We start from the raw sequence: 25,364 nt of genomic DNA, 5'->3' as shown, positions 1-25,364 counted from the left end.
CTCTCTCTTTTCCCTCTGGGTTATTTGTCTAGACATAAATTAATTAAATGGCATAATTATGGTCATTGGTATGGTGAAAATGATTCAGTTTAGTTTCACAAGGTTCCTTCCAGAAGCCCATGACAAGTCAGGTGTGTGGGGCAGGAGATGTGACAGTGCCTGCTGCCTCAGCCCTGCACGAAACACAAGCACAGAGGTGGAGTCAAACACCTCTGGTACCTCCCAAGCCCACCCAGAATTACACAGAACACCCTGAAATTATTTTGTGGGGAAAACTGGGACCCCAAACAAGCAAAGCTCACCTCAACACACTCATTAAACCAGAGTTGGTGCTTCGCTGATTACTCTAGAAAATGGGATTCCAGTGGCAGGGCAACCCAAATTTGCTTTCTGCTAAAATGAAGGCAGAGCCTGGATATCAAAGCTTTCCATGCATAAATATGATGGAGAGAGAAATCTTCTGTCTTGATGCTGGAAAAGCTGAAGGCTAAAGGAGATCCAACCACCCTCCCCTTAAACATGGAAATTCTCCATATTCCCTCTCCCTGCTTAGTTCTTTGTACAAGCTTAGGAAGCGCAACCCAGAATTCCCAGAATTTCCAGCAAGCCTCAAAGGCAGCCCAGGAGGGTCAGAACAGGAACCCATTTCGGGTTCCAGCTGTTCCACACATGGCCAGTTTTCGTGGCTAAAGCCCTCTAGAAAATGCAGATCACAAGGTAAGGTTTTGGTGTCTGCCCCTTGGAAGTTTGTTCTTGCACAAGGAACACCAGCTCCAGGTACAGACAGAGCCCTCCAACCCTCCCTGGCACAGCACAACTGCAGGACACTCCTTGCATCATGAAAAACTGGGTTCAGACCTCTTGCCTTCAGACCAGGTAATAAATTCCACCCACACTGCAACTTCAAAGTATAACTGGACCTACAAGTTTGTTTAGGCACTAAAAGAGAGATTCCCAGCTTGCCACAAAATCCCAAGTCAGATATAAATTCAGGAACAGGGAGTCTTTGGATATGTGTCCCTATGGGATTGTGGTCTCTCTCTACAGATTTGCACCACACAGAGAAAAAAAAAAATCTGTGTTCACCATGGGAAAAGTTTTCCAGCAGAGAAATTCAAAAAGTCCTTGGTAATAAATGCAATCCCCCAGCCCCACATTCATGTTTAGACATGGATTTGCTATTCCAAGCTAAACTACAACACATTTTCAAACAATATCTACTATTTCACTTAGAAAAACAGCAGTTATAGCACAGATGGCAGGGCTGATGGATTACAGTGTCCATATAAATATGGACAAACCAACCTCCCTCATTTCAGGAATGGCCCCTTCAGTGTAGAACTGGTAAGGGCAAGGCAGAGATCTTACTTCATTTATTACTGTGCTCCTGAAGAACTCTGAACACAAAGAAAACTGCAGTGCTCAGCGACTCACTTGGGTACCTGACACAGATCTTTGAGTTCTTTATCATTTGTCCAAGCTATTCTTGTTCAGTGCATCCTTACAAGATGATCTAGCAGGACACAGGAATTCTGTATTCCAAGTGGATCACAAGCTTTTCCCACCAACTCATTATTCCTCATCCAACAAGACATATTTGCCAATAGGTCTTAAAGTCATTTCAGGGAAATAAAAATTGTATAGGTTGAACAGCCCAAATAATTCAGCTAAGACTTTCAAAAACTGCCACGAATGTACCAAGAAATGGTGCTCCTCCAAATATTCCTCATGGAAACATCATTCAGGAGCTGGAAAAATACAGAGGGAGCTTGGTCTGGGAGGGGCCCCATGGAAATCTTCACCTGCCCAGCTCTGCCTGTTCAGTTTCCCACCTCCCACTCTTTTAAAAGTCATTTCAGCAACATGAGAGAAACAGCTCAGATAAAAGGGGCTGGAATTTTGTGCATCACAGAACTGAACCTTTTCCATATGCAAAGGGAGAGCAAAATTTCATTCCAAACCTGCACCAGCTCTACTGCATTTGACTTCTAAATGAGTATTTTTCATGGAATCCCAGAAGGGTTTGGGTTGGAAGGGACTTGAAAACTCATCCAGTTCCCTGCCATGGGCAGGGACACCTTCCACTGTCCCAGGGTGCTCCAACCTGCCCTTGGACACTTCTAGGGATGGGGCTTCTCTGGGAAATCCATTCCAGGGGCTCCCCACCCTCCCAGGGAAAAAAATAACATCCGAAAATCCCATCTAATCCTGCCCTCTGTCACTCTGAAGCCATTCCCTCATGCTCTGTGCTCCCATAAATTTTTGTAAACCTGCTTTTTGTAACTTGAAATACAGAATCCACCAGAACTTTGGCCTTCAAATTTCCAGTGTATTAATGTGAAAGAAAGTGGGAAAGCACAGAGCCCATTTCTTATTTTTAATGAACACATTCACCCCGAGAAGGCTGAGCTTGAAATTGAGAAGAAATTATAAAATTTCCCTATTAGTGGAGTCATTAGAGTTGCAATACAGGGCTATATTTCTGTGTTCCAGGCTGGATTTGTGTGTATCTCTGTGTCACACTCAGCCTGGGACACACAGGAGGGCTGCAAAACATTTCTCCCAAATCCCATCAGAGAAGCAAAAGCCATTTGCCACATCAAAATAATGAGAAGATCCCAAACTCATTGTGCTGACAAGCACCAAAATCTGAAAAGCTACAGTTCAGACTCAGAGCAGGTTTTTAGGAATCAGAGCAGTTTTTCAGGAGTCAGGATCTGAATTGACTCAAGCTGAGCTAACATTGGAAACAGGCAAACCCTGAAGTTTGATTTTCTTGCTGTTCTTTCTTCCAAACACAGAGCAGAGCATCTGAACAGCTCCAACTCAGCCAATTCACTCCTTAATCCCCCACAGCTTCCTAAATCCTACTTTTTGCGGGAGGACACCAATAGCACCTCTCAGGAGTGAACTCCCTAATTCCAAGTTCATTGAGACATTTATCCTGCTCCTTGGCACAGCCAGATAAGGAGAGCTCCAATCCCAGTGGCTTTGTAATCTGGCCATTCTTTAGTACAGCTCTGTTCCTGTCTTTACTCATTTTCTAACAGAGGCTGGGCTAGACCAGCAGCTTTGCCAGCACCACTTCCCAGTGATTATCCAGGGGCTGATTTCTTAATTACTGATCCCTGGAGCCTAAGGAGAGCAACAGAAGCTACTAAAAGGAGACAGCAGGGATGAGGAGGAGGGTAGGGGGGTGGTGGGGATGGGAATAAAATGCAGAGCAGTTGTTGAAATTAGCCCAAAAACATCCTGAGTGCCTCAGCTTCAGGCAAAGGTCTTGCTGTTTAAAGCCAGAATCCAAAAAGCCACCAAAAATCCCTCTAAAGAGTCAGGTGGGGAAATCACAAACACACATCAAGCAACTCTGTCCCACAGCATCTTGAAGAGTTTAGGACAACTTCAGTATATCTGAATTTTCTAATGCAGGTATCATCTCCTGACCATGCCCTGAACCACTGTTTTCCAAAGGAAATCTGTCCCTAAGAAAACTCAGGTTTTATAAAAGTTCAGATTTTGTATCCTGACTCACCCTTTGCGATAGCATCTGACATCTGCCCTTATGCCTGAACACTTGGGAGAGTATATCACATTTTGAGACCAATAATATATTTCCAAGAGCACTTTGTTTTGCATTTAAATGTCTATACCTGATATCCTTAGAGAAAAGGATGCCTAAGGACTCCATGAGCTGCCAGATGTGCTAATTTCTATTGGTTTTATTTATTTCACTTGGCTGTTGCACATAAAATGAAAATATCTTAAAAAACAGGAACATGTGAGTGTGAGAAATCTGCCAGGAAAAGTCAAACTAATTCTAGGACTACTTTAAATGAATTTTTAAGCAAATGCAGTTTTCAAGAGGCAGGTTTTCCAAGAGTTGACACCATTTAGTGCTGTTCCACCATCACTTAACCTTAAAGGGTCCCCACAGTCAGGAAAGCTGACAAGAACATCCCACTTGTGCACAGTTATAAATCCATTTCCTGATTTGGATGACATTACTGCAAAGGAATCAAAATCCAGAGAGCTCTAATGATGATATTCAGGCTGCTCTGAGAGTTCCCAGTGCCCCACTTATTAACTGACATCTCCTAAAGCTTCTCCTCAGTTTGGGAGCCAGGGACAAATCAGCACTGCAAGAAGCCCTGGGGAAAAAGGGAGAAGGGTACATAAAAAGTCCAAAGTTTCTAGGACTATAAAGAAGAAGAAGAGTCTTATTTTTGCTTAATCTGAAGCAATACATTTTATTGGAATGACAGACTCAAGGTTGTCAAAACCAATTCCACCCTGGAACAATCACTGGAAGCAACCTTTAGTCAGATTGCCAGGCTTGGCTAAAGAATTATGTCACAAATTTGTTCTTCTATCCAGCAGATCCCAGGCCATGGGCACAGAGAGTGATTTTTAACTTCTACTCACTCATTTTCTATTACTTTCATTTTTATTTCAGGAAAAGGAAGGTGTTTGCAGACCAAATGCGCAAGGGGGTGGGGATCAAACTTCTTTCTTTTCACCGAATTTTACTTTTAAATACATTATTTGCTGTTCTGTCATCTTCTCATTCAACAAAAAAACCCAAACCCCTCCAATTTTTTTTTCTGTCTTTATGTTGTTTTCTTTTTATTTAGGTTCAATGTTGAATTCTCCAGAGTAAGGACCGTTTTGTTACTAGGAGCTTATCAACCATGAGCAAACCACTGAGAAAACCTGTTGTATCTTTTTCTGACATAATTTTTTTACCAGCTTGAAGAGCAAGTGCCATCAGCAGCACAGCAAAGATGTCCCCACAAAATTCAAGAGGCATCAAGGAGATGCCTCTTAAACCTCAGTTTGTACCCTCCAACATCCCAAATTTCCAGTTTGTTTTTTTTTTTTAGTCACACAAGTGAAGTCAGCTTGGCACAGGGACTGCAAAGCTGCCCTGCAGCAAAGGATAATTCACAGGAGCATTATCTGCAATTCCCGGGCTTACTGGTAATTTGGGCTGAGCAGGAGGGAGGGCTGGGGGAGGGTTAGCAAAGACAAAAATAAGCAGATGACAAATTTGCTTATTAGCCACACTGAATATTAGATGCATTAAAAAAACGTTAAGGAGGGAGGAGGGATGAAAAGCAGGATGTGAAAGAAGCAGGAGCTGGAACAGCCTGGCTAATGTCAACCATGAAATGCAACCCCTGCTGTGACAATTTGAAAGGCAGAAAGGCAGAGTTTTTAATATTAACTATTTGATTGGTCTGCTTCAGATGCTTCCAGCTGATAGCACAGCACTTCCACATTCCCTCCAGGTGATTTTTACCAGCCAGAGACCTCAAACAACACATAAATTCAGACTGCACTGAAAACTTGACTGGAGAATTACAATTTCTCTTCACTCAGGACACACCTGAGCCGTTTTGAAACCATCCATCACCAAAAAGCTCTTCCCAAGGCTGCAGCTGCACAGGTGGCAGGGCCAGGTCTGAATTTACCTTTCCTCCAAATCCTCCCAGCCCTGGGAAGGCACATCCTGTACCCTGCCAGGATTAGCTGCCAGCACCACTGGAGCCAGGGAGGATTTCTGCAATCTGGAATCAGGAACTCGTCGAGCGTGTCCTGCACTTGCTCAACTCTGCAGTGACTAAGAATCCCCACATGATATCAGAAATCCAACCTCTCCCTGGAATTCACCATCCAACCAGCACCTCTGGGTACAAACAGCATATATTGAATATTCATGTTTCCTGCACCCTGCCATCACTTGCTGCTGTTTAGGTCAGGCACTTCTTTGCATATTTTTATTTATCTATTCTCCCTCCTCATCTCTGCACCAGGCAAGGCTCTGGCTTCAAATAATTTTATTCCATTTATTTTAGTCTTGTTCCATTTATTTTAGTTTCATTCCTTTCACTGTACCTTTTTTTTTAATTTGGGCCCGTAATAAAACAGGTCATAAATGACAACTGGAAATAAATATTACTTTTAAAACAGCCCTGAGAAGTCTTACAAATACATGGGTTTTTAACTGGTTCTTTCTGTGCTGGCAAATTATTTTATTTATGTGATTTTAAATATTCAACCACAATAGTAAAATCCATGGAAAATGGGTAGAAATGGATCATTATGTTGATCAGTAAAGAGAATTTCTGCCAAAAAGCAATGGCAGCAGACATTTAAAATTAACATGTTCACAAACTCCTCCAAGGGCACAACTCCTGGACATAAATCAGGATAATCACATATTTAACTCAAATTGTAATCTCAGGGATTAAATCACTTAATCAAGATCAAATTCAGAGTAGCTGGAAGAGGGAAAATTGAAACCCAAACCACATTGAACTCAAATCCCAAATCAGAATCCTTCTTCACATTCCAGAGGGAAAGCAGAGCCAGGTCATTTCCATATTGCTGGTTTCAGGTAAGATTCAACTTAAAAAACTCATATTTTGATACAATTTTCAAGTCTATTTGTTCCTCTCCAACTCTGTGCGATGAATTCTTGGTTTGAACAGCAAAGAGTTGTGAAAACACAAGCTCTTGTCCTAGTTCCCCACAATAAGACAGGTGTAAACAAACACTATTTGCACACCTATGAAGGAGTTTCCAAATGTTTCCACACCTCACAACTCAGAAATCCACAGGCAGGTTTAAAATATATAAATAAATCAAAATCTGGAGGGTCCATTTAGGCCTGCTCCTCCCAAATTGCTAAAGAGCCTTTACAGGACACTCCATCCAATACTGGAGGTATTTTGAATATCCTCCCATATGATTTTTATGCTTTATCTTCCCAAGGCTACTGAAATAACGAAAAAATGATGGTTATTCTCTCAGTTACTCCCATTCCACATGGAAATAAGCCACAACAGAATCACAGGACAATTATTTAGGTCGTTCCTTCCCTGAGCCCTGAGAATTCCTCTGCACTTGCTCAGCAGCTTGTCTGAACTGATTAAACTCTGCTGCAGGAATTGCAGGACAAGCCTCCAGCAGCCTCCTCTGAGAACTGGGACCCCCAAACCAGCAAAATTCACCTCAACACACTCATTAAACCACTAATTACTCTGGAAAATGGCATTCCAGTGGCAGGGCAATTCCAGTTTTCTTTTTGCTAAAATCGAGGAGTGAAAAGATGGGGGAAAAAGCAGAGCGTGGATATCAAAGCTTGCCATGTGTAAATAGGATGGAGATGGAAATCTCCTCTCTTGATGCTGGAAGAGCTGAAGGCTAAAGGAGATCCTTCCCTGAAAAACAGAAATTCTCCATATTCCATCTCTTCTCCCCAAGCATTTTCTTATTGCAAAAAGCCTCTAAATCGGTGTTATTTATAGATTACACACATTTATACCCAGATTCTGGGGTCTTACAGCTTGGGGCATCTCAAACTGTCATACCCACAAAAGGGATTGTTGGTATCCTACAAAATCTGAAAAAATACATTGGTCAGAATAATCAGAATTCATTATTAATTATTGAAACATTTGAGACCCTTTGGGAACTGAGAGCAAAAAGTGAACACCTGTGTAAGCACACGAATAATATTTGGATGGATTTGCTTCTGAAATTTAGGATAAATAAAAAGCATTCAAGAATTGGATTAAATTAACCAAATTAGGGTTTAAAAACTCTGTGTGTCGCCAAATTCCACGTGCTCCACAAACTTGGACACTACAGCAATGGGGCTTTAGGAGCAGCCCCTGCTCCCATCTCCTGCTGTGGCTCCAAAAACCACAAATATTTCTATTATTGCTAAAAAACAACCACCAGATGAAGCAGCAGCAGCAAAACGAGCAGATTCCTGAATATTGAATACCCTGCAAAAAGCACCCCAAGATGACAAAGCACCTTGAGGGGTAAAATCCTGGAAATTCTGTATTTTTCAGCACAAATGAGGGATATTTTCACTAAATTAAGTTCTCACACATGTAGAGGCTAAAACAATCAGAGCAAAACATCCTACAAAAATAAAGATGGTTATAAATGATAAAGATGGTTATATCCTTTTCTTCTCTGTAGGCACAACTAGAAAATGGCTTGTGCACTTTAAAAAAACACTGTATTCCTGCTAAAACAACAGCTGCCCAGCTCCAAACAGCTGGGTTTCAGTCCAGGGGGTGCTTTCCAACTCAAGGTCACCATCAGATTTGAATTTGAAAAAAAATCAGGATTTAAAAGGATCTTCTCAGGAGCTGGACGGGTGCAGCTCTGAGGTTTGCAGGTTTTCTGGACAGGCGTGACCTTTTCATTTTTGCCTACAGAAGAGAGTCATCTCCCTGCCAGTTTTGGGAGGGTGTGTAAGGACAGGAATTTTCATTGCTGTGTTCTCTCAAAGCAGAAGAGGGTCAGGAAACAGTAGGAGCTGCCATGGACTCAGAGGGGGAAATAAAAATGAGACGTTACTGTCATCAGATGCTGCTTCCTCAAAAATGTCTCTATGAATTTGCCCTAAAACTTTGATTTTTAGGCTGATTAAAACCACGAGGAGAAAAAATATCTCCCAAAATACTTTAAATGGCTATTGAGGGACTACATCTAATATAGTTGGTACATGTAGGATGTGTCAGCATGTTCCAAACTAGCCTTGGAGAAATCTGTGTCATGGCACTGGAATATATAATTACAATTTTCATGATTTCCCTGTCAGCAACATCCCCTTAAACAGACATTTTGATTTAATTCAAATTAGGTTTCCAGCTGCAGTAGCAGATTTATGAGTTAAAGTAACAATGCAGAGTAATTTTAAAGCAACGTTGTCTATATTTACTGATAAATCTTTGGACAGGAGAAAAATAAGGGGAAAAAAAAAAACCAATTTGAACTCTTGGAGAGGCAAAACTGAGAATGATGAGATTTTTCAGGAGTGGTTTTCTTCTAACTTCACTGGAATTACAGTCAGACCTGCCCTAAATGATGATGAAAAAACAATTGCTGAGACAAGAAAAACAGATGAGTTTAATCATCTTCCCTGCTCCAGCACCCCAACCAAGTGAATAAAAGCAAGCAGAGATTAAACAAACAGTAAAAACTGATATTAGTCAGGAATGCTTCATTCCCCAACTTAATTTTCCTAACTGAACTCTTCAGTGGATCTTGTCTGCAAACAATTCTTTTGAACTGGGGTTGTGTATTTTGCCAAATTCTTAAGAAATAGCTACACTTAAACTGAATTTATGTTTGGTCGTTTTTGGGTTTTTTTAAGAATTTACTTCCTTTTTTAAAAAAGAAGGGTTTCAAAATGCTGCCTGCCAAAGGCCAGGATGCTCTGACATTACTCCAGCTTAGCAGAAAGGATTCATTTGCAGCTCACACACACAGCCCTTGCAGAACTCTTAATTATCACCACATAATAGCATAATTAGAGCATATAAAATAGACATTCAGCAAAAAATGAGGCACCTGGTTTTTTTCTAAATAACCCAGCCAGGAACAAGATGCAATCCTGTATATTAAGGAATTAAACTGCAGCAGGATTTTCTGTTCAATACAATGCAGAAGAGTTTTGGTAAACTAGGGGAAATTAATTAATTTATTAATTAATCATTATGCAAAGAAGGGGGTAAATGGAGAGTAACCATGAGCAGAGTTTTTAAAAAATAAGTGTAGGATAAATTTATATTAATCTGTGTCCATTCCAACAGGCCATTCCCCTGATCTCCTTTATTCAGCCTGCCTCAAACACCCCCGGCACAACAGAATCCTGTGGGCACAAAGGCAACACTGGATTCCAAGGAAAAAAAGGATAAATTAAGTGTCTCAGGGCACTGCCCCTGTTCTGAGCCTCCTTCTCCAGGGGTTTTTGGGTTTTCAGGAGTGCCCAGCACTGCTTTGCTCAGCCCAGGTGTCAAAATACCAGCAACCATCCCAACTCACTCACTTCCCTCTGGCTGATCTGATGGACAAAGGCTGATTTTACCTCCAGGACTCCCAAAATAGATGGTCAAATCACCTAGAAATACCAAACCATTCCTATTTCCACAGGAAAAACAGGAATTAAACTCCCCTAGATATTGCCCTTTACTTCCTCTCTGTTTTTTTTCCAAATAAAACCCAGAAATCTCAGCACAAACCTCCGAATAAACTGCAAAAATAAGCTGTAAAGAGTGAGTTTTATGTCTATTACATAATACATGTGTTTTGAGTCAGCATCGTTAATTGGCACAATCAGCTGGTTCTTAATTAATTAATTTCCCCTCCCATAAGGTGAGGCACAGGAGGGAGGCACCTGAGAGATACCTGCTAAGGAGAGGGGGCAGGGTTTAGTGACTTTAAAATATTGGATTTCAGTGATCTTTGGAAGGAAAACATGGCAGGAACACAGAAAAGAGAGTGAGAATGAGCCACAATTTCAGGAAATCACAGAATTTCACATAAAGATTAAGGCAGGGAAATCTGCTGTTGATCATATCAAGCAGAACATTTCAGTCAAACATCCAGGAACCTCACTGTGGGGAAAATAGAGAAAGGAGGTACCTTTAATTATCAAAACATCCAAACTGAACCATGCTATGACTCCTGAAGGAGATAGAGACCAGAAGAATAGAGGATTTTCCTCTGTGTGTTGCCCAACCACCACCTGACACTGGGACAGAGCAGCTGAAATAAATAGATAGAATGAAGAGTTCTAACTAGAGTGAGAACTGGCCATGCTGCACAAGCCATGGCAGCACCTCCCAGGCTGCATTTAAATGGCTCTAAAATGCCATTTAATTTCGAAAACAGTTTTAATTTAATTAATTAATATAAAATGTAAATAAAAATTAATTAAAATCAAAATTCAATTTTGAAACATTTGTTTTGAAAACAGCCTCATGCTCAGAGGTAAGCAGGACCCAAGTGAAGGGAGTCTGCTGCCACTCATCTCAGTTACACCATGGAAATCTGCACAGGCTTTATTACTGCATGTAAATTAACTCCTTAATTCAACGTTTTAATCTGGTCTGTAGCTACTTAGGGTGGCTTTCAAAGCCCCCTGCATGTGCATCTCCTGGTGCATCTGGATCTTGTCCTGCTTCCCTGTTCGCCCTCCCACGGCAGGCTGGGATGGAGATAATCCTTCAAAAATTATTATTAAATAAATCCTACTTAATTCAACCTCCTTCACAGGCAAATTTTAATTAGAGATACAGCCAGCCTATAGATAAATTGCTGAACTTGAATGCTTAATGTTTCCAGGAGCTGTGTGGGGATTCTTAAACCAAAACAAATCTACCTGAGCGCTGGGAAAGAAAAAATAAAAAATAGAAGAAAAACAAAACCCTGCATCCACTCTGAGGAGGTGCTCATTAAATGAACAGAAGTAAACTTGTTTTTCTAACTTGTCCCACTGCAGATCAGCAGGCACAGGAAGCAAACCAAACCTGATGGATCCCCTGAGCTTGTTTTCACAGCGTTAGCTTTTAATAAATGTAACACACTCCACCCTCAGAGCAGAGCAAGGCTCAGGTTCCAGCAGGAAAAAAAAAAAAAAAAAGTAATTTTAAATATTTAGATTACATTACAGCTGGGACATTAAAATAAGCAGTGGCTTGTACTGCAGACAGGTATCAGAATCAGCTTGGTAAAATACATGTCAGCCTGGTATGGCTCCAAAGTCTGAGCTCTGGGGTTTTTGAGCTTTTATTATTTGTATTACAATGGTGCTTTCTGATTCCAGCAAACAGAAAAGTACCACAGTGCTGGATGTTGTATAAACAGAAGTAGTGTGAGTGTCCAGAAAGTTTATATACTTCAGCGAGAAAGTGGGGAAAAGAAAGGAGAAATAAAGGCTGTTAGGAGCAGGCACAGACCTCAATTCAGCTACTGTGCCCATTTTGCAAAATCCAAGCCTAAATGCAATTTCTTTTGCATTTCCAAGTCTCAATTCAGAGCTTCAACGACACCACCATCCATAAAAGACCAGGTTTTTTTTTCCACCAGTAATAGTTCCTCAACTTTCTGCAGGTATTAAACTCTCCCTTGGAGCCTGAATTCTCCTTCCTTCTAAAGAGCTGCTGATGATCCAGGTACTCAGGGCTTGCTCTTAACAATCCAAATTTTCAGGCTGTTATTCCAGATTTGTTTGATTGAATCAAGCTGGGGACTCAAGGTCACTTTGGGACACAGTTCAGAGATAGATTTGGCAGTACTGGTTAAAAGTTGGACCCCATGATTTTAAGTGTCTTTTCCAAGCTGAGCAAGAGTGTAGAATAAAAGCTGGAAAAGCCACTGAACTGCACAGCCAGAGCCGGCAGACTCAGGCTTAGGAGCTGTCTCAAAGAACTAGCAAAAATTAAACATCTTCACAACTAAATTTACTCAACCATCTGTGGGGTTTTGAGAAAAAAAAAAAACAAACACCTTTTTTTGTTAAAAAAGCTTTCTCCGACCACTGCACTCACTGCAAGCCACACATTGCTCATGTGACAGAACAGCTCAGCTAGAAAATGGCTCAAAATTCAGTGTGTTTCAGAAAAAAAAAAAGCCCCTCAGTGACTTCACCAGGTGTTGGATGAGCCCCAGGTGGTGTCAGGGCTGGCAGAGCAGGGGAGAAGGGCTGTGGATGTCAGCCCTGGACTGTGCCATGCCTGATATTCATCCCCTGGCCAGCCCTGCCTGTTTACACCCCAGGAGCAGCTGTCCCAGCCTGACCTGGAGCCAGTTGGGCTCTTACACAATCCTTCATTTGCCTCCAGCCAGGCAAACTCGGCCAAAAAGGAGGGGGGAAAAAAAAAACCAAAAAACTTTTACAAGAAACCCACTTGTTGCTCCATCTGCTGCTGACCAAAAGATATTCTCCATAAATGTGCGTTTATATTTTCAGTAAATGGGCATTTGCAAAGGTCTGTATGGTAAATTGTGAAGCTGAATGAGCAGCTGAAGCCCCAACCTGTGTCCAAATGAACTGTATTTTTCTCAGTGATGAGAGAACAGGGAAAATACAGAAGGTAAACACTAAGAGAACATCAATCTTCAGAAAAGCTGTTTTTATTAGTTCTGCCCTCATGGAACTGCTTCCTTACTCTCTTTAAAAACACCCTGTTCCCCTCGATTGAGGGTAAAAGAGACAAAATGAGGAGGAGACAAGGAAAACAAGCAAAGGAGGAAATTCTCCATGGCTGCTTTGTCAAGAACCTTGCTCCTATTTCAGTGCCAAAGGTTCCAGGTTTTGGATTCCAAACCCCAAAAAAGGTCCCAGGCAAAACTACCTGCCCGTCCTTCAGCTCTGGACATCACCTGGAATTCCCTGGCTGCTCCGCAGGCCCTCGCATCCATCCTACACTTGGCTCTCCCTAAAGCAGCATTTCTGAAACTTCCCATTGGCACAGCTGAAAATTCATGCCAGAGCTTTGATCCTTGCAGCTGCCTCAACATCCCCTGGCCTGGTTCTGATCCATCCAGGCTCCCTCTGTGGGGATCAATCCCTGTGACAAAGCTGCAAAGATCATTTTCCTAAACTGGTATTTTTAGCACATGCCCCCCACTCTGCACATTGCTCTGCCAGCTCTGTGTTTTCTACAGCAAATAAGAACCACTTGCTTTTGTTTTGTTTTATTTGTTTTGTTTGATTTATTTTATTCTGTTTCAAAAAAGACAAACTCCTACCTGTAACTGACCTATATCAGCCTCTGTCACCTGCTTGCTCAGTTTTCAAACAAGGATGGAGGGAGGCATCCTGTCATGTGGCTCTTTAGTCTTGAGAGGGTCTCCTTAAAAACACCAGCAAAAATACCTCATTAAAATCCGTGTTGCAATAACTACCCCCAAAAAAACCCAACCCGAAACTGTGGCCTCACTACTCCAGAACACAGCAGAGCCCACCAAAAAGGCAGAATCCTTTTGACCAGTCTGCTGTAGATCCCTAAATAAGCCTGGAAAGAGCTTTCCAAGCACAGAACTCAGCCCAAAAGAACTTTCCTTGTTCAGAGTCTAGAACTCTGTGGCTCCTGAGAACAGAGAACAGGAAAAACAAAACTTCCAGGTTTTTGTCTGACATTCCTCTGCTTGCTGGATTTTTACAACAGATTTCATTCAGTGACCATGGAATTCTGTGGAGGTAACACCCAAATCTACTGAGGTTTCCAAGCTTTATGTCCAGTGTCCAAAAGGCACTTCAATTATCAGCAAATCCCAGACTGGTTTGGGTTGGAAGGGATCTTAAAGCTCATCCAGTCCCACCCCCTGCCAAGGGCAGGAACACCTTCCACTACCCCAGAGTACTCCAACCTGGCCTTGGACACTTCCAGGGATGGGACAACCATAGACTTTTTTGGGATATCTGTACCAGGACCTCCCCACCCTCCCAGGGAATAAAATCCCTACAATCTCATCTAACCCTGCCCTTTTGTCAGCCTGAAGCCATTCCCTTTTGTCCTGTCACTACAAACTCTTCCTAACAGTCCCTCTGAACTGTCAGCCTCGAGGATAAATAAGCAATTCCTACTTTCATTTCTCCCCCTGAAATTATTCTGTGTATTTTTAAAAAGCTCTTGTCTCTAAAAGCTTTCCTAATTATGAAATTATAGCACAGCAAGACATCTGTCAGTTGGACTCCTGATCCTAACTCCTCTTAGGGCAAGGGTGAAAATGGGGATGCTGCATTACCTCCACAAGAAAAAGCAAAAAATGCTTCCCATGTCCCTCTCCTATTAAGATTTACCCCATTCAGCTCACAATCCCAACCCCAAACTGGATTCCTACTGCTTAAAATCCCATTTTCTTGCCAGTTTTCAACCAAGAAAACCAATTTTCAACCAAGAAAACCAATTTTTAGCTGCACCTCAAAGTGCAGTTTGAAATGAAGCTCTTTTGCTGATACCAAAGGAATGCTTAAAAAGCCACTCCTCAGAGTACTCCCTGAAGAAGAATAATCAAAGGAGTCTTAGTTCACACAATGGAAAGAATGAGGATTTGAACCTCACCCAAAGGGTGGCAGAACAGACACACTCTGCTATTCCATGGATTCTTCCTGCCCCACTCACAGGGAACGGAGCAGAGGAACCACAACAATGCACAGAAGGAATATTTATCCAGTTTTGGACAGATCACATCTTTAGGATGGTTCAGTTCTTCACTGAAACTCTCCTACCACAGCATTACATCCCACACTGGAACTGCAAAGTCCCAAACCAGGTTATTGTGTAGAAAATGAAACACACAGGAGTGCCTGGATCCTCCACATCCATCATTTTGTGCTTCTGGAAGTTACTGATAGTGTTTTACAAGCAAAGCTCTGGAAATACCAAATATTTAAAAGCAGACAGATACGAATTCCTCTTGTAGGATCTGTCACACAGATTCATTATGAATAATTTGGATCCCACACAGCTGTCAGCATTTCAGTCATGAGAGCCCAGGCATCACAAGCTACAGCTTTATTTTTAGATGTATTCATTTGCTGTCATTTTTTAAATCATCAAAGAATTAAGAGAATTCAGTGTTCCTGCAGGGATATGTGGGGCTGTAACCTGAGAATCAACAATGTCAGTGATAGGAAATGACCTCTGAACTTTGCCCTGAGGAAAAAATCAGTAGCTGGAATTAATTAAATCAGCTGATGACACAGCTCCTTGTCTACAAAAACATACCTCAAACATCACCTCTCCTAAATTTCAGTGCTGGTGGATGCTGTCACATTAATGAGGCTGATCCTCTAATGTCCCTGCTTGGTCTCACACCAACCAGAATAAAAATATCAGCTCCAAGGGTTGAGTATTAATGTCAGGGCACAGTTGGACATCCTGCATCTTAAAACCAGCATCAGGTCTACAGGTGGAGCCAGCAGGAAAAGCAGAGTAAAGGAAGGGCCATCCCATTCATGAGTTAGGGAGTGAAGTGGCACAGGGGAAAGTGGCAGAGCAGTAAATTAAACCGTAAGCAAAGCTCAGAAGGGAATGTGACACTCCCACACCTTCCAAGGCGAAAAGGTACTCAGAACACAGGGCTTTAATTCTATGCCACATCCATGACCCAGCTCCATCCCAACCCTCAGCCACTTCATCTTTCACAGTTGGAAACCATTCAGCACATCCAGTGGTTCTGAGCACATTATTTATTCCATTATTTCAGGATCCAGGAAAGGCCGTGCCTTAATTACAACAGCATGTGCAGAATTGCAAGGAGTCAGTTCCCGCTCCCCAGCTTCCCAAGGAGGCTCCAATCCTCCAATCCTCCAGGAAAACATTTGCTTTCCTAAGACAAGGAGTGCTTTTCACATTTCACAGTGAAAAATTTAGGGATTTAGGGACTGCCCTGCCAAGTGACCGAGCCAAATCCCAGCTTGGCACAACGGGGAATGACACCAGGATGCCACAGGGACACCCAAAATGTCCCTGCAGCTCCAGCCCAAGTGCCACTTCAGAACATGCAGGGAAGAGCTGCTCTGGAGGAGATTTTCAGGCACATAAGGGAGAAATTAAAGAGACACGGTTCTGTTATGGTTTGTGGCAACGGCAGCTAGAATTGCCTGTTTGCAACAATTAAAAGGATGGAGCTGTGCCAGGGGAGTTGGAATGGATTTTAGGGAAAGGTTCTTCCCCCAGAGGGTTCCAGGGCTGTTCCCAGGCTCCCCAAGGAAAGGGCACAGCCCCGAGAGCTCCAGGAGGGTTTGGACACCACTCCCAGGGATGCACAGGATGGGATTTTGGGGTGTCTGGGCAGGGCTAGGAGCTGGACTGGATAATCTCCCAGCTCAGGATATTCCATGATTCTACAAAGTCAGTTTGCAGACAAGATGATGAAAACAAAGACCATATTTACTATTAACACTCACTAAGACAGCCAAAATTCATCTGAATTTTCTTCTAATTTTCCCAAATATTTTGGATTCAGAGAGGCACAAACACAAAAGGATTAAGACATACAAAATAAATGCAAACAAAGATCTGACTGACAGCTCAGAAGTCCCACATGCAGTCACTCGGAGCTGTCTCAAGGCAATGGACTGTCACCCGAATGCTGCTGATTAAATAATAAAGACAGAATTTCCAGGTATTGACCCTTGCACCCCTTCATCTTCCATCATTTCCATTTCCAAGAATAACAGACAAGTTTCACCCCAACTTTCAGACTAATAAGAAAATACACCCTAGGGTTTCCTACTAACTCTGTTTCCTGGTCAAAGACCAAAACATCCCTGTGGGTTCAAGACACCTCAGCACAGTTTATATTTCCTAATCCTAAATTTCTGTGGCAGTGAGAATGATGCAGATGATGCCTGAACAATCCCAACCTCCTTTAGTGAAATCAAACCACAAACACAAGTTGAATTTCTACATGGACAACAATGTGTCCCTGTCACTGGGGGTGAAGGAAGAAAATTTACTAGTAGTCAATTTCAAAGATATTTCTTTTGAAAACAAACATTTTGTACAGTTGTTCCCCCCACAAAATGTTTGCACACTGAGAAAAACAAGAAATCAATCCACAAACACTCCTATGGTTACAAGCCAACACTAACAATTCACCACATCAGAAATACGTGTCAACAAACAATATCCACATTCCACCAGGGATAAAAACACAATCAGCATGAAAAGCTTTGGGGTCTCAGGGATAAGAAAGAGGCTGCACAACACGTCCAAGGATGCTTGGGGTTATCCATCTCACCAAACATAAAACCTACACCTCAACCAAAGCGTTATTTTGGAGTCAGGTCCACACGAGTTTCCCACAAACCTGCTCCTTTTTTTTTTTCCCTGGCAAAGCATTTAGCTGTGCAAAATTGCCTTGCCAGCGACAGATGTGAGTACAAAGAGAAGTGATTTGCTACAAAAGGATTAATACATTTTGAAAGTTACTGTCTGGCAAACTGTCAAAGGGACTTTTATTGGTTTATTTTATTCTGGCTGTCGCTAAGCCCGGTGGCACGCAAGCCACACTGGTGTGCAGGGAGCAGAACGACGTCAAACATCCCCCGGCTCCGGTCACCGAGCTGCCTCTGGTCACCACAGAGGTCATTTCAATGTCTGGCCCTGCTCTTCTCCGGTGCTCCCAGTTCACTGTGTGCCCTTGCAAGCAGACATTTGGCCACTGACCGCTTGACCACTGACCATCTGGCAGCCGTGTGGCCACCAAGGGTTTGACAGCTGCTGGCCAAGCACAGCCCCTGGAGCCGTTTGACCGGTGCTTGTCAGTGTTGGCACAGGGACCGTGTGACACCCGTTTGAGCCCTGACCACCTGACACCTGTCTGACCACTGACCATTTTACTCCCATCTGACCTTGGACCGTCTGACATCTGTTTGACCCCAGTGGATTTGACAGTCGCTATCTGAGCGCAGGCCCTGGACCCGTTTCACCAATGACCGCTGTTACCTGCTTGACCACTGACCAGTTTGCACCCGTTTGACCACCAACATCTGATAACCATTTGACCACTGACCATTTCACACCGTTTGACCAGGGACCGTCTGACACCTGTCTAACCTCGAGGATTTGACAGCTGCGGTGTGAGCACAGCCCCTTGGCACCGTTTGACCTCTGACCACTTGTCACCCGTTTGACCACTGACCATTCTATACCCTTTTGATCACCGACCACTTTCACCGCTGACCATTTCACGCCCGTTTGACAAGTGACCACTCGTCCCTCATTTAACCACTGACCATTTCACGCCCGTTCAACCAGGACCGCTCGTCACCCGTCCGACCCCCGAGCTCTGAGGGCCGCCGTCCCAACGCTGCCCGCGGAGCCTCCGCTCCTCGCCCCGGCACCTCTGTTCTCGCTCCGGGCCAGCCCCGCGGCCCCTCGGGCACGCCCGCCCTGCCCGGGCGCTCTCGCGGCCTCCCCGGGCGCGGTGACAGCTGCGGCCGCCCGTCCCCGCCGCCTCGGCTGGACCCGAGGGCACCGCGACAGCTCCGGGTGGGCCCGGGAGGCTCCAGCCAGGACCGCGGGGGGATCCCGGGGCATCGCGGGGCGCGATCGCGGCAGCCCCGAGCCCGCGGCAGGGCCGGCCCGGCGCGCCCGCCATGTTCGCGGCGCCGCCGGTGCCGAGCGGGGCCGGCCCGGCCGAGCCCGGCAGGTGCCCCGGGGATGCTGCGAGCCCTGCCCGGCCCGCGGCGGACGCGCGGCACCGAGGGCTGGGGGTGCGCCCGGAGCGCGGCCGCTCACCCGAAATCCTGGTCCATGGACTTGAAGAAGAACTTGTAGCTGTGCACGGGCCGGTTGCTGAGGACATTTTTGAAATCGGCCAGCGTGACTTTCTCCGGCGGCACGGGCAGCTTCACCAGGTACGGCGTCTCCTCCTCGTCGATGTGGTAGATGATCTTGGTCTCCGCCATGGGCGAGCGGAGCGGGGGCGGCCGGCCCGGGCCTCGGCCGGCGCTCGGCTCCGCTGTCGGCCTTGCCCACAGGAAGGGAGCTCGCGGCTCGGGCTGGCGCTCCCTGCACTGCTCTCTAGCTGCCCGACCCGGGAACGGCAGCGCGCCCGCCCCGCCCGCATCCTCCGGCCGCCCCGCCGGCCTCGCTGCGCCGCCGCCGCCGCCGCCGCGCTGCCCGGGCCGGGCGCGCCGGGCCCGGCCTGAGGGGAGCGGGGCTGCCCCGGGCAGCGCCCTCCGCCCGCTCCGCGCCCCCGCTCCGCGCCCGCAGCGCCCGCACACCGCCCCTGCCGGCCCGGCGGCAGCACGGCCCGGGCAGCGGGGATGGCGGGGCGGGGAGGGTGGGTGGGAAAGGGAAGGGGATGAGGAAAGGGCAGAGAATGGGAAAGGGGATGGGAATAAGAATGGGGATGGGGAAAGGGGAAAAGATGGCATGGGGACAAGAATGGGAATGGGATAGGGATGAGGAAAGGGAAGAGAATGGGAAAGGGAAAGGCGATGGGAATAAGAATGGGGATGAAGAAAGGGAAGAGGATGGGATGGGAAGGGATGGGAATAAGAATAGACATGAGGAAAGGGAAGAGGATGGGAAAGAGGATGAGGATGGGGATAAGGGAAGGGAATGGGCATGGGGAGGGAAAGGGTAGGCAGATGGGAAAGGGGTCAGGGAAGGAATGGGACTGGGGATGGGGAGGGAAAGGGAATGGGAGTGGGAAAGGGAAAGGGGATGAGATAAGGTGATGAGAATAAGAATGGGAATGGGGAAAGGGAAGATGATGAGAATAAGGATGAAGAAAATGAAGAGGATGGGATGACGAAAGGAGATGGGAAAGGGAATGAGAAGGGAACAGGGATGGGACAGGGAAGGGGAAGGGAATGGGGGTGGGAAAGGGGGTGGGAGAATGGGATAGGAATGGGAGAAGGGAAAGGGGATGAGGACGTGAAATGGAATGAAAATGGGGAAGGGGATGGACAAGGGGATGGACAAGGACAGGGATAGAAAAGGGACAGGACAGGGAAGGGGATGGGAGTGGGAATGGAGGTGGGAAACAGGTGGGGACCACAGAAAAAATCTTGATTGCCACGCAGATGATGTATTTGGAAAGAATCCACCTTTATTTCTAGAAATTCCCTGAAAATGACAACCAAAAAATGAAGATTTCAGAGCAGTGTCCTTAGGTCTCAAAGAATCTTTTGCTTATTAAAAAAAAAACCCTTTTCCAGTTAAACCTCAAGCTAACGATGTTCTCTTATACCCTTGCGAGGCAAGGGCACATTCACTTCTCAGGATGCTCAGTTGCATCTGAAGGAAAAAAATCACAGTGACTGAATTACCTGTGCCACTGCAAGGATTTTTCTACCAGCACCAAACAGAGGCCCAGCTGTGTCAGAGGCTGCCAGAAAGTCTGGGAACATTATTTTCAGTTTTCTGAAAGTTTAATCATTGCTACCAGCACCACCTGAACTGATACCACTCCCAAATTCTGCACAGAGCTGGGGCTGGATAATCCAGAATTTAACAAGGCTTAACAATAGTGAGAAACAAAAACATCATCAATTATCTCCTGCCATTGCTGGTACGGTGAAGTAACTCCAAAATCACATCCAGCTGACATTCCTACCACTCATCCCTGCTAAATGTGTGATCATCAAATAGGACAAACAGCAAGGTCAAGGCATAGCCTTACTCCTCATCATGTAACCACTGACTTGGTGCTGGTTTGAATCAGGAATCACCAATTTAGGGCACTTCAAAGAGTAATTTTCAAGAGTTACTTACATTTAAATATGGTTCTTTTCAAGATGGTCAAGAGTTTCTCACTCTTAATTTTGTAATTATGGGAATAATGGAGATTTCTATAAAAATATGAGTTCAGCTTTCTGTCCTACCAGGCTCTGCAAGCACTCCAGAGCACTCCTGGTATGGAAAGTGTGTCATGAATCCATCAGTTCCACCAGGCAGGAATGGGAAAGTTCCCTTTGGTGGGATCATAACTCTGGCATGAGCAGTATTAGCTGAGATCCTGAGCTCTATGGAGTTTTTGCAGCATGAAACTCGGGCAAAACATTAACACCCAGCCCTCTGGTCCCCTCAGTTCCTGCATAACGACCTCCGGGTTCCTCACTTGCCCACCCAGAGACTGAACCTGCTGAGAGCTCTGTTCGTGCTCATGTCCATGAGCTCTGCTTCTACTTCTGACAGCTGGAAATAGAAGGAGCTGTATAATTGTCAGATGATTACCTCGGAGCAGACCTGATCAGGCTGGCTCTGTGACTCACAAAAAGCTCCCCAGAAAGCACAGAAGAGAGGAGATAACTTTCATGCTGCAGTCAAACCAGCAGCTAATCCAATTAAAGAGAGGACACCAGAATGCAGGATACACCCCTGGCCCATCAGGGCTAATACCTCGTGTCTTGCGGAGCTCAGGCCTTAACACTTCAGCAAAAAAATAAATAGAAGGCACCAAATCTCTTGCTAATAGTGCTGTGCTGTCTGTGATAGAGGGAATGGTCTTGCTGGGCCCTGCAGGGAGCAGAGAATGTCCTGAGGCATAAAAGCTGCTCACCCTTTTCTTCATTTACACAGCAGCTACCACACAGGGAATGAGCAAACCCTTTCAAAAAGCCTTCCTTTGAATTATAGCAATGCTTGTTGCTTGTCTCAGGGAATTCTGAGACTTTGCCACACTCTGGGTGCTCAGCAGTTTGTAAAAGGCTTCTGACCTAAACTACTGCCCCATGATGTTTTTTGTTTTAGGGACTTCTGAGTTTTTACTGGAGAATCTCTAGAACAATTCTTGAACATCAGGTAGAATATGTGCCCTTAATACTCCATGGGAAAACAACTGAACCCTCTATTCTTGGGCAAAAATTTTGCAGCAATATTTCACACAATGTTTGTGTGAAGAGATGGGACAAAAGGGAAACCAAGCTCTGAACAGCCACCCAGAGGTTTCCTAGGTGGTTTTTACCCACCGGCAAGGATTTATCTGTAAAAGAACAAAATTTCACTTCGAGGATTGTTGGCAAGATTGTCATTGATGCAGAAGATGAACTAAACATGGAAATGATCCCAGAACAGAAAGAGAAGCAGAGATGTCACTGCAACCACCCAGAGCTCAAAATGGAGAGGCTGTGGGCTGGCTCCCAGCTGGGGAATGTGAGCAGGATCCAATCCAAGCCAGTTTAAACTTCTCTTGGATCTGGTCTGGAAGATCTGTAAGGGGTTTTTTTCCCGTTTATTCTCCCTCTGTGCAGTGGACCTTGGGCAGTCACTGACAAGGAAATGGAGACATTAAACACTAGAGGGAAGCAAAAGACTTCGCAGTAACCTCTGCAAAGCTCCCCGGGGCTGTCCCTGGACCTGAACACAAATCTGAGGAAAATGAGAGATAACAGGAAGTATTTGCATCCTCCAAGCCCCACTTAAGTTAGAAATACGCGTTAAGGAGAGATACTGCCCCACAGGGAGGGGAAAACAGGACAGAGGACAACACTCGTGTGGATTTTCAAACACTTCCATGGAATGCAGAACCTATAAATGATAAATTCTTTGGATTGATCCCAGCTCCTCCTCATCCTGACTCAATCTCTTTTCTTTCCTCTGCTTTTCCTACCTCTCCTTAGCAGCTGCAGCCCCTTTTTTTAAAAAAGAGAAAGTCACACTTGAACAAATTCCCTACAGGAATTGTCTGCAGAGCAGCTGATCTGCTGAGGCCACATACAGACCTTTAGGAAATTGGAGTTTTTTGCTTAGAAATGTTTACTTGGGTCTTTATTCTCCTTGTCTCTCACTGTTTCTTCTTCCCCTCAGAAATTTGTTCTGTTGATGACTTACAAGTTCCTCTCCCCTGGTAAAACTCTCCCTAGACTGGGAGGCAGAAAGGAGACTGGGACAAACTGGACTTCACTTCAGCCAAGTGGAAGACAATAAAAATATTTTGTTTCAGTGGTCTGCTGGTGTTCTAAATGAGCTTTTCCTTGCTCCCAGCTCTCCTAGAAAGTCCATTAACAGACAAAAGATGCCTCAGAAATAGAAAAAAGAATAAAATAAAATAAAATTAAAATAAAATAAAATAAAATAATAACAAAAAATAAAAAATAAAAATAAAATAAAATAATAAAATAATAAAATAAAAAATAAATTAAAAATTAAAATAAAATTAAAATAAAATAAAATAAAAAATAAAATAAATAAATAAAAAAAAGAAAAATGAAAAAATTAAATAAAAAATAAAAATAAAAATTAAAAATAATATAAAATAAAATAAATAAAATAAAAAATTAAAAAATAAAATAAAATAAAGAAATAAAATATAAAATATTAAATAAAATATTAAATAAAATAAAATAAAATAATATAGGCCTGGACTAGAGTCTGCCAGCAGAGACCAGTAAAACCCCACAGCAGCTCCAGCAAGGATTATTTGGGTGCTGATTCACCCCAGAGAAGAGGTGCTGGGGAATGGCAGTGGGATTTCCACCAGGGAAGAGGGAAGGTGACAGTTTCACCAGAGCTGGACAAGCTGGTCAATAATCCTAGCTTGCTGAATGCACTTCTTTTGCCACTTTTTATTTTCATATCTTGCCTTGATCCTTCAAATCCTTGTCCCTGCAGTGTCCAGCCAGGCTTCAGCAGGAGCTGTTTCCATCAGTGTCCCTGGGAGAACTCTGCTGTGCCAGGTGGGGAAATGCTCAGGGGGTGGAGAGACCCCCCAGGAGCAGAATGTGCAGCAGGAACTTCACAAGGTGTTAGTCCTGCAAGGAAAAGAGGAATTTGGGCTGGCAGGGAGATCCAGATTCCAGCAGGAAATGTTATCTTCCCTTCTGGACCTACAAAATGAAATCCTCTGGAAGGGCTGCCAGCCTTCCTCTCTGCTGGATTGTTTGAGCTCCATCTCCAGCTGCAGATTTGTTCCTTATACAACATTTCTGGAGAGTTTAAATTCCTCTGGGGGCCCCCCAACCCTGTCAAATAATGATTCCCCATGTGGAAATCTTATTGGAATCACTGGAATAATTTACTGGATCCAGTCTGCACTTTGTCAAGCACTTTGGGATGCTCTGAGATGAAACATTATTGGGAAAAATTAGCTAATGCTGGCTGAGAGAACACCTCCAAAAGGGCAAGAAATAAAATCAGCCTGAGCTGGAAAGTCCATTTTATTCTCCTTTATTTCTTAAATGTTTGGAGAATTAATAGACAAACTGTAAAAGTTGAGCAACAATAATAACAATCATCGAGGTGAAGTTCTCACTGCGGGGAGAGATTATGATTATTATTTTAACTAATTGAATATAAAAATCTATGTCTCAGAAAACCAGGGAGACTGTGAGGGGGCAAAGTCTGCAAAAGAAGGTAAATAAGTTTATCAAAGTGCACCAATTCATTGGCACAGGGAGAAAATTACTTGGAATAACTCAGGCCAAGTGCTACATGAAAAAAGTGTTTCTCCACAAGAGGCAAGTCCCAGATTAGGCAGAGAAAGGCTGAGATAACAAAAGGACAGAGAAAACCAAATTGTTTGGGAAGAGGGAGTAGGGCTCCTGCCCCAGCCCAGAGGGGGAATTCCAAATGGAACCCTCTCATTTCCATGGATTTCCCAGCAGTGCCACAGACCAAGAATGCAAAGTGCAATGGGAACGGCCTCAGTGGCTTCTCACCAGGATTTTAGGGCAAACAGCCTTCAATAATCCCTTTGCATTAAGTAACCAAAAAAAAAAATCTGCAGTTGTTTTTTTTTCCTTTGTTACCCAGCACCTGCATGACTCTCTCTCAGCCAGAATTTTAATTTGCTAAATTACAGAGTGGCTGCTGGTGAAAGCTACAGTGATGATCTCTAGGCCAATCACACAACATTCCTCTCCTGAAGGAAAAAGGGCCAGAAACCCATCCCAGGTCATTTAATGTCCAGGAAGAGTTATCCTGGGCCAGAATCCCATCCCATTCTGATCAGGAAGGGTTATCCTAGGCCAGAATCCCATCCCACCCCACCAGGGAAGGTTCCCTGGCATGCCTGACCATTACCCAAATCCCAACCAGTGATCAAAGCAAGGATAAGGAACTCAAAGAGCCCTCCCCAGCCATTGTTTC

The 25,364-nt window shown here is 44.2% G+C and overlaps 1 protein-coding gene and 1 long non-coding RNA gene across 9 annotated transcripts in view; one reads left to right on the top strand and one right to left on the bottom strand.

The window, feature by feature from the left end:
- Positions 1–19,412, bottom strand: part of DVL1 (dishevelled segment polarity protein 1) — a 69,929-nt gene extending 50,517 nt beyond the window's left edge. For 4 of the 8 annotated variants that reach the window (XM_086860155.1, XM_086860152.1, XM_086860154.1 and 1 more), the window contains exon 1: positions 19,065–19,412. In XM_086860155.1, coding sequence (XP_086716281.1) covers positions 19,065–19,234 — 170 coding nt within the window. In that variant the 5' untranslated portion in view covers positions 19,235–19,412. Of the gene's footprint in view, positions 1–13,560; positions 13,665–18,559; positions 18,696–19,064 lie in introns of those variants that run through there. The other 4 variants (XM_086860157.1, XM_086860159.1, XM_086860160.1 and 1 more) reach the window with 4 other exon arrangements.
- Positions 18,971–23,225, top strand: LOC147649561 (uncharacterized). The gene is made up of 2 exons (XR_015278654.1): positions 18,971–19,183; positions 20,559–23,225. It is a non-coding gene; the product is annotated as an uncharacterized LOC147649561 (long non-coding RNA).
- The last annotated feature ends 2,139 nt before the right edge of the window (positions 23,226–25,364 follow it).

The sequence above is a fragment of the Cyanistes caeruleus genome, chromosome 22, assembly GCF_971803275.1.
Source record: "Cyanistes caeruleus chromosome 22, bCyaCae1.hap1.1, whole genome shotgun sequence".
Lineage (NCBI taxonomy): Eukaryota > Metazoa > Chordata > Aves > Passeriformes > Paridae > Cyanistes > Cyanistes caeruleus.
Note: the sequence above shows the minus strand (reverse complement) of the source record. Positions and strands in the feature narration are given on the sequence as shown.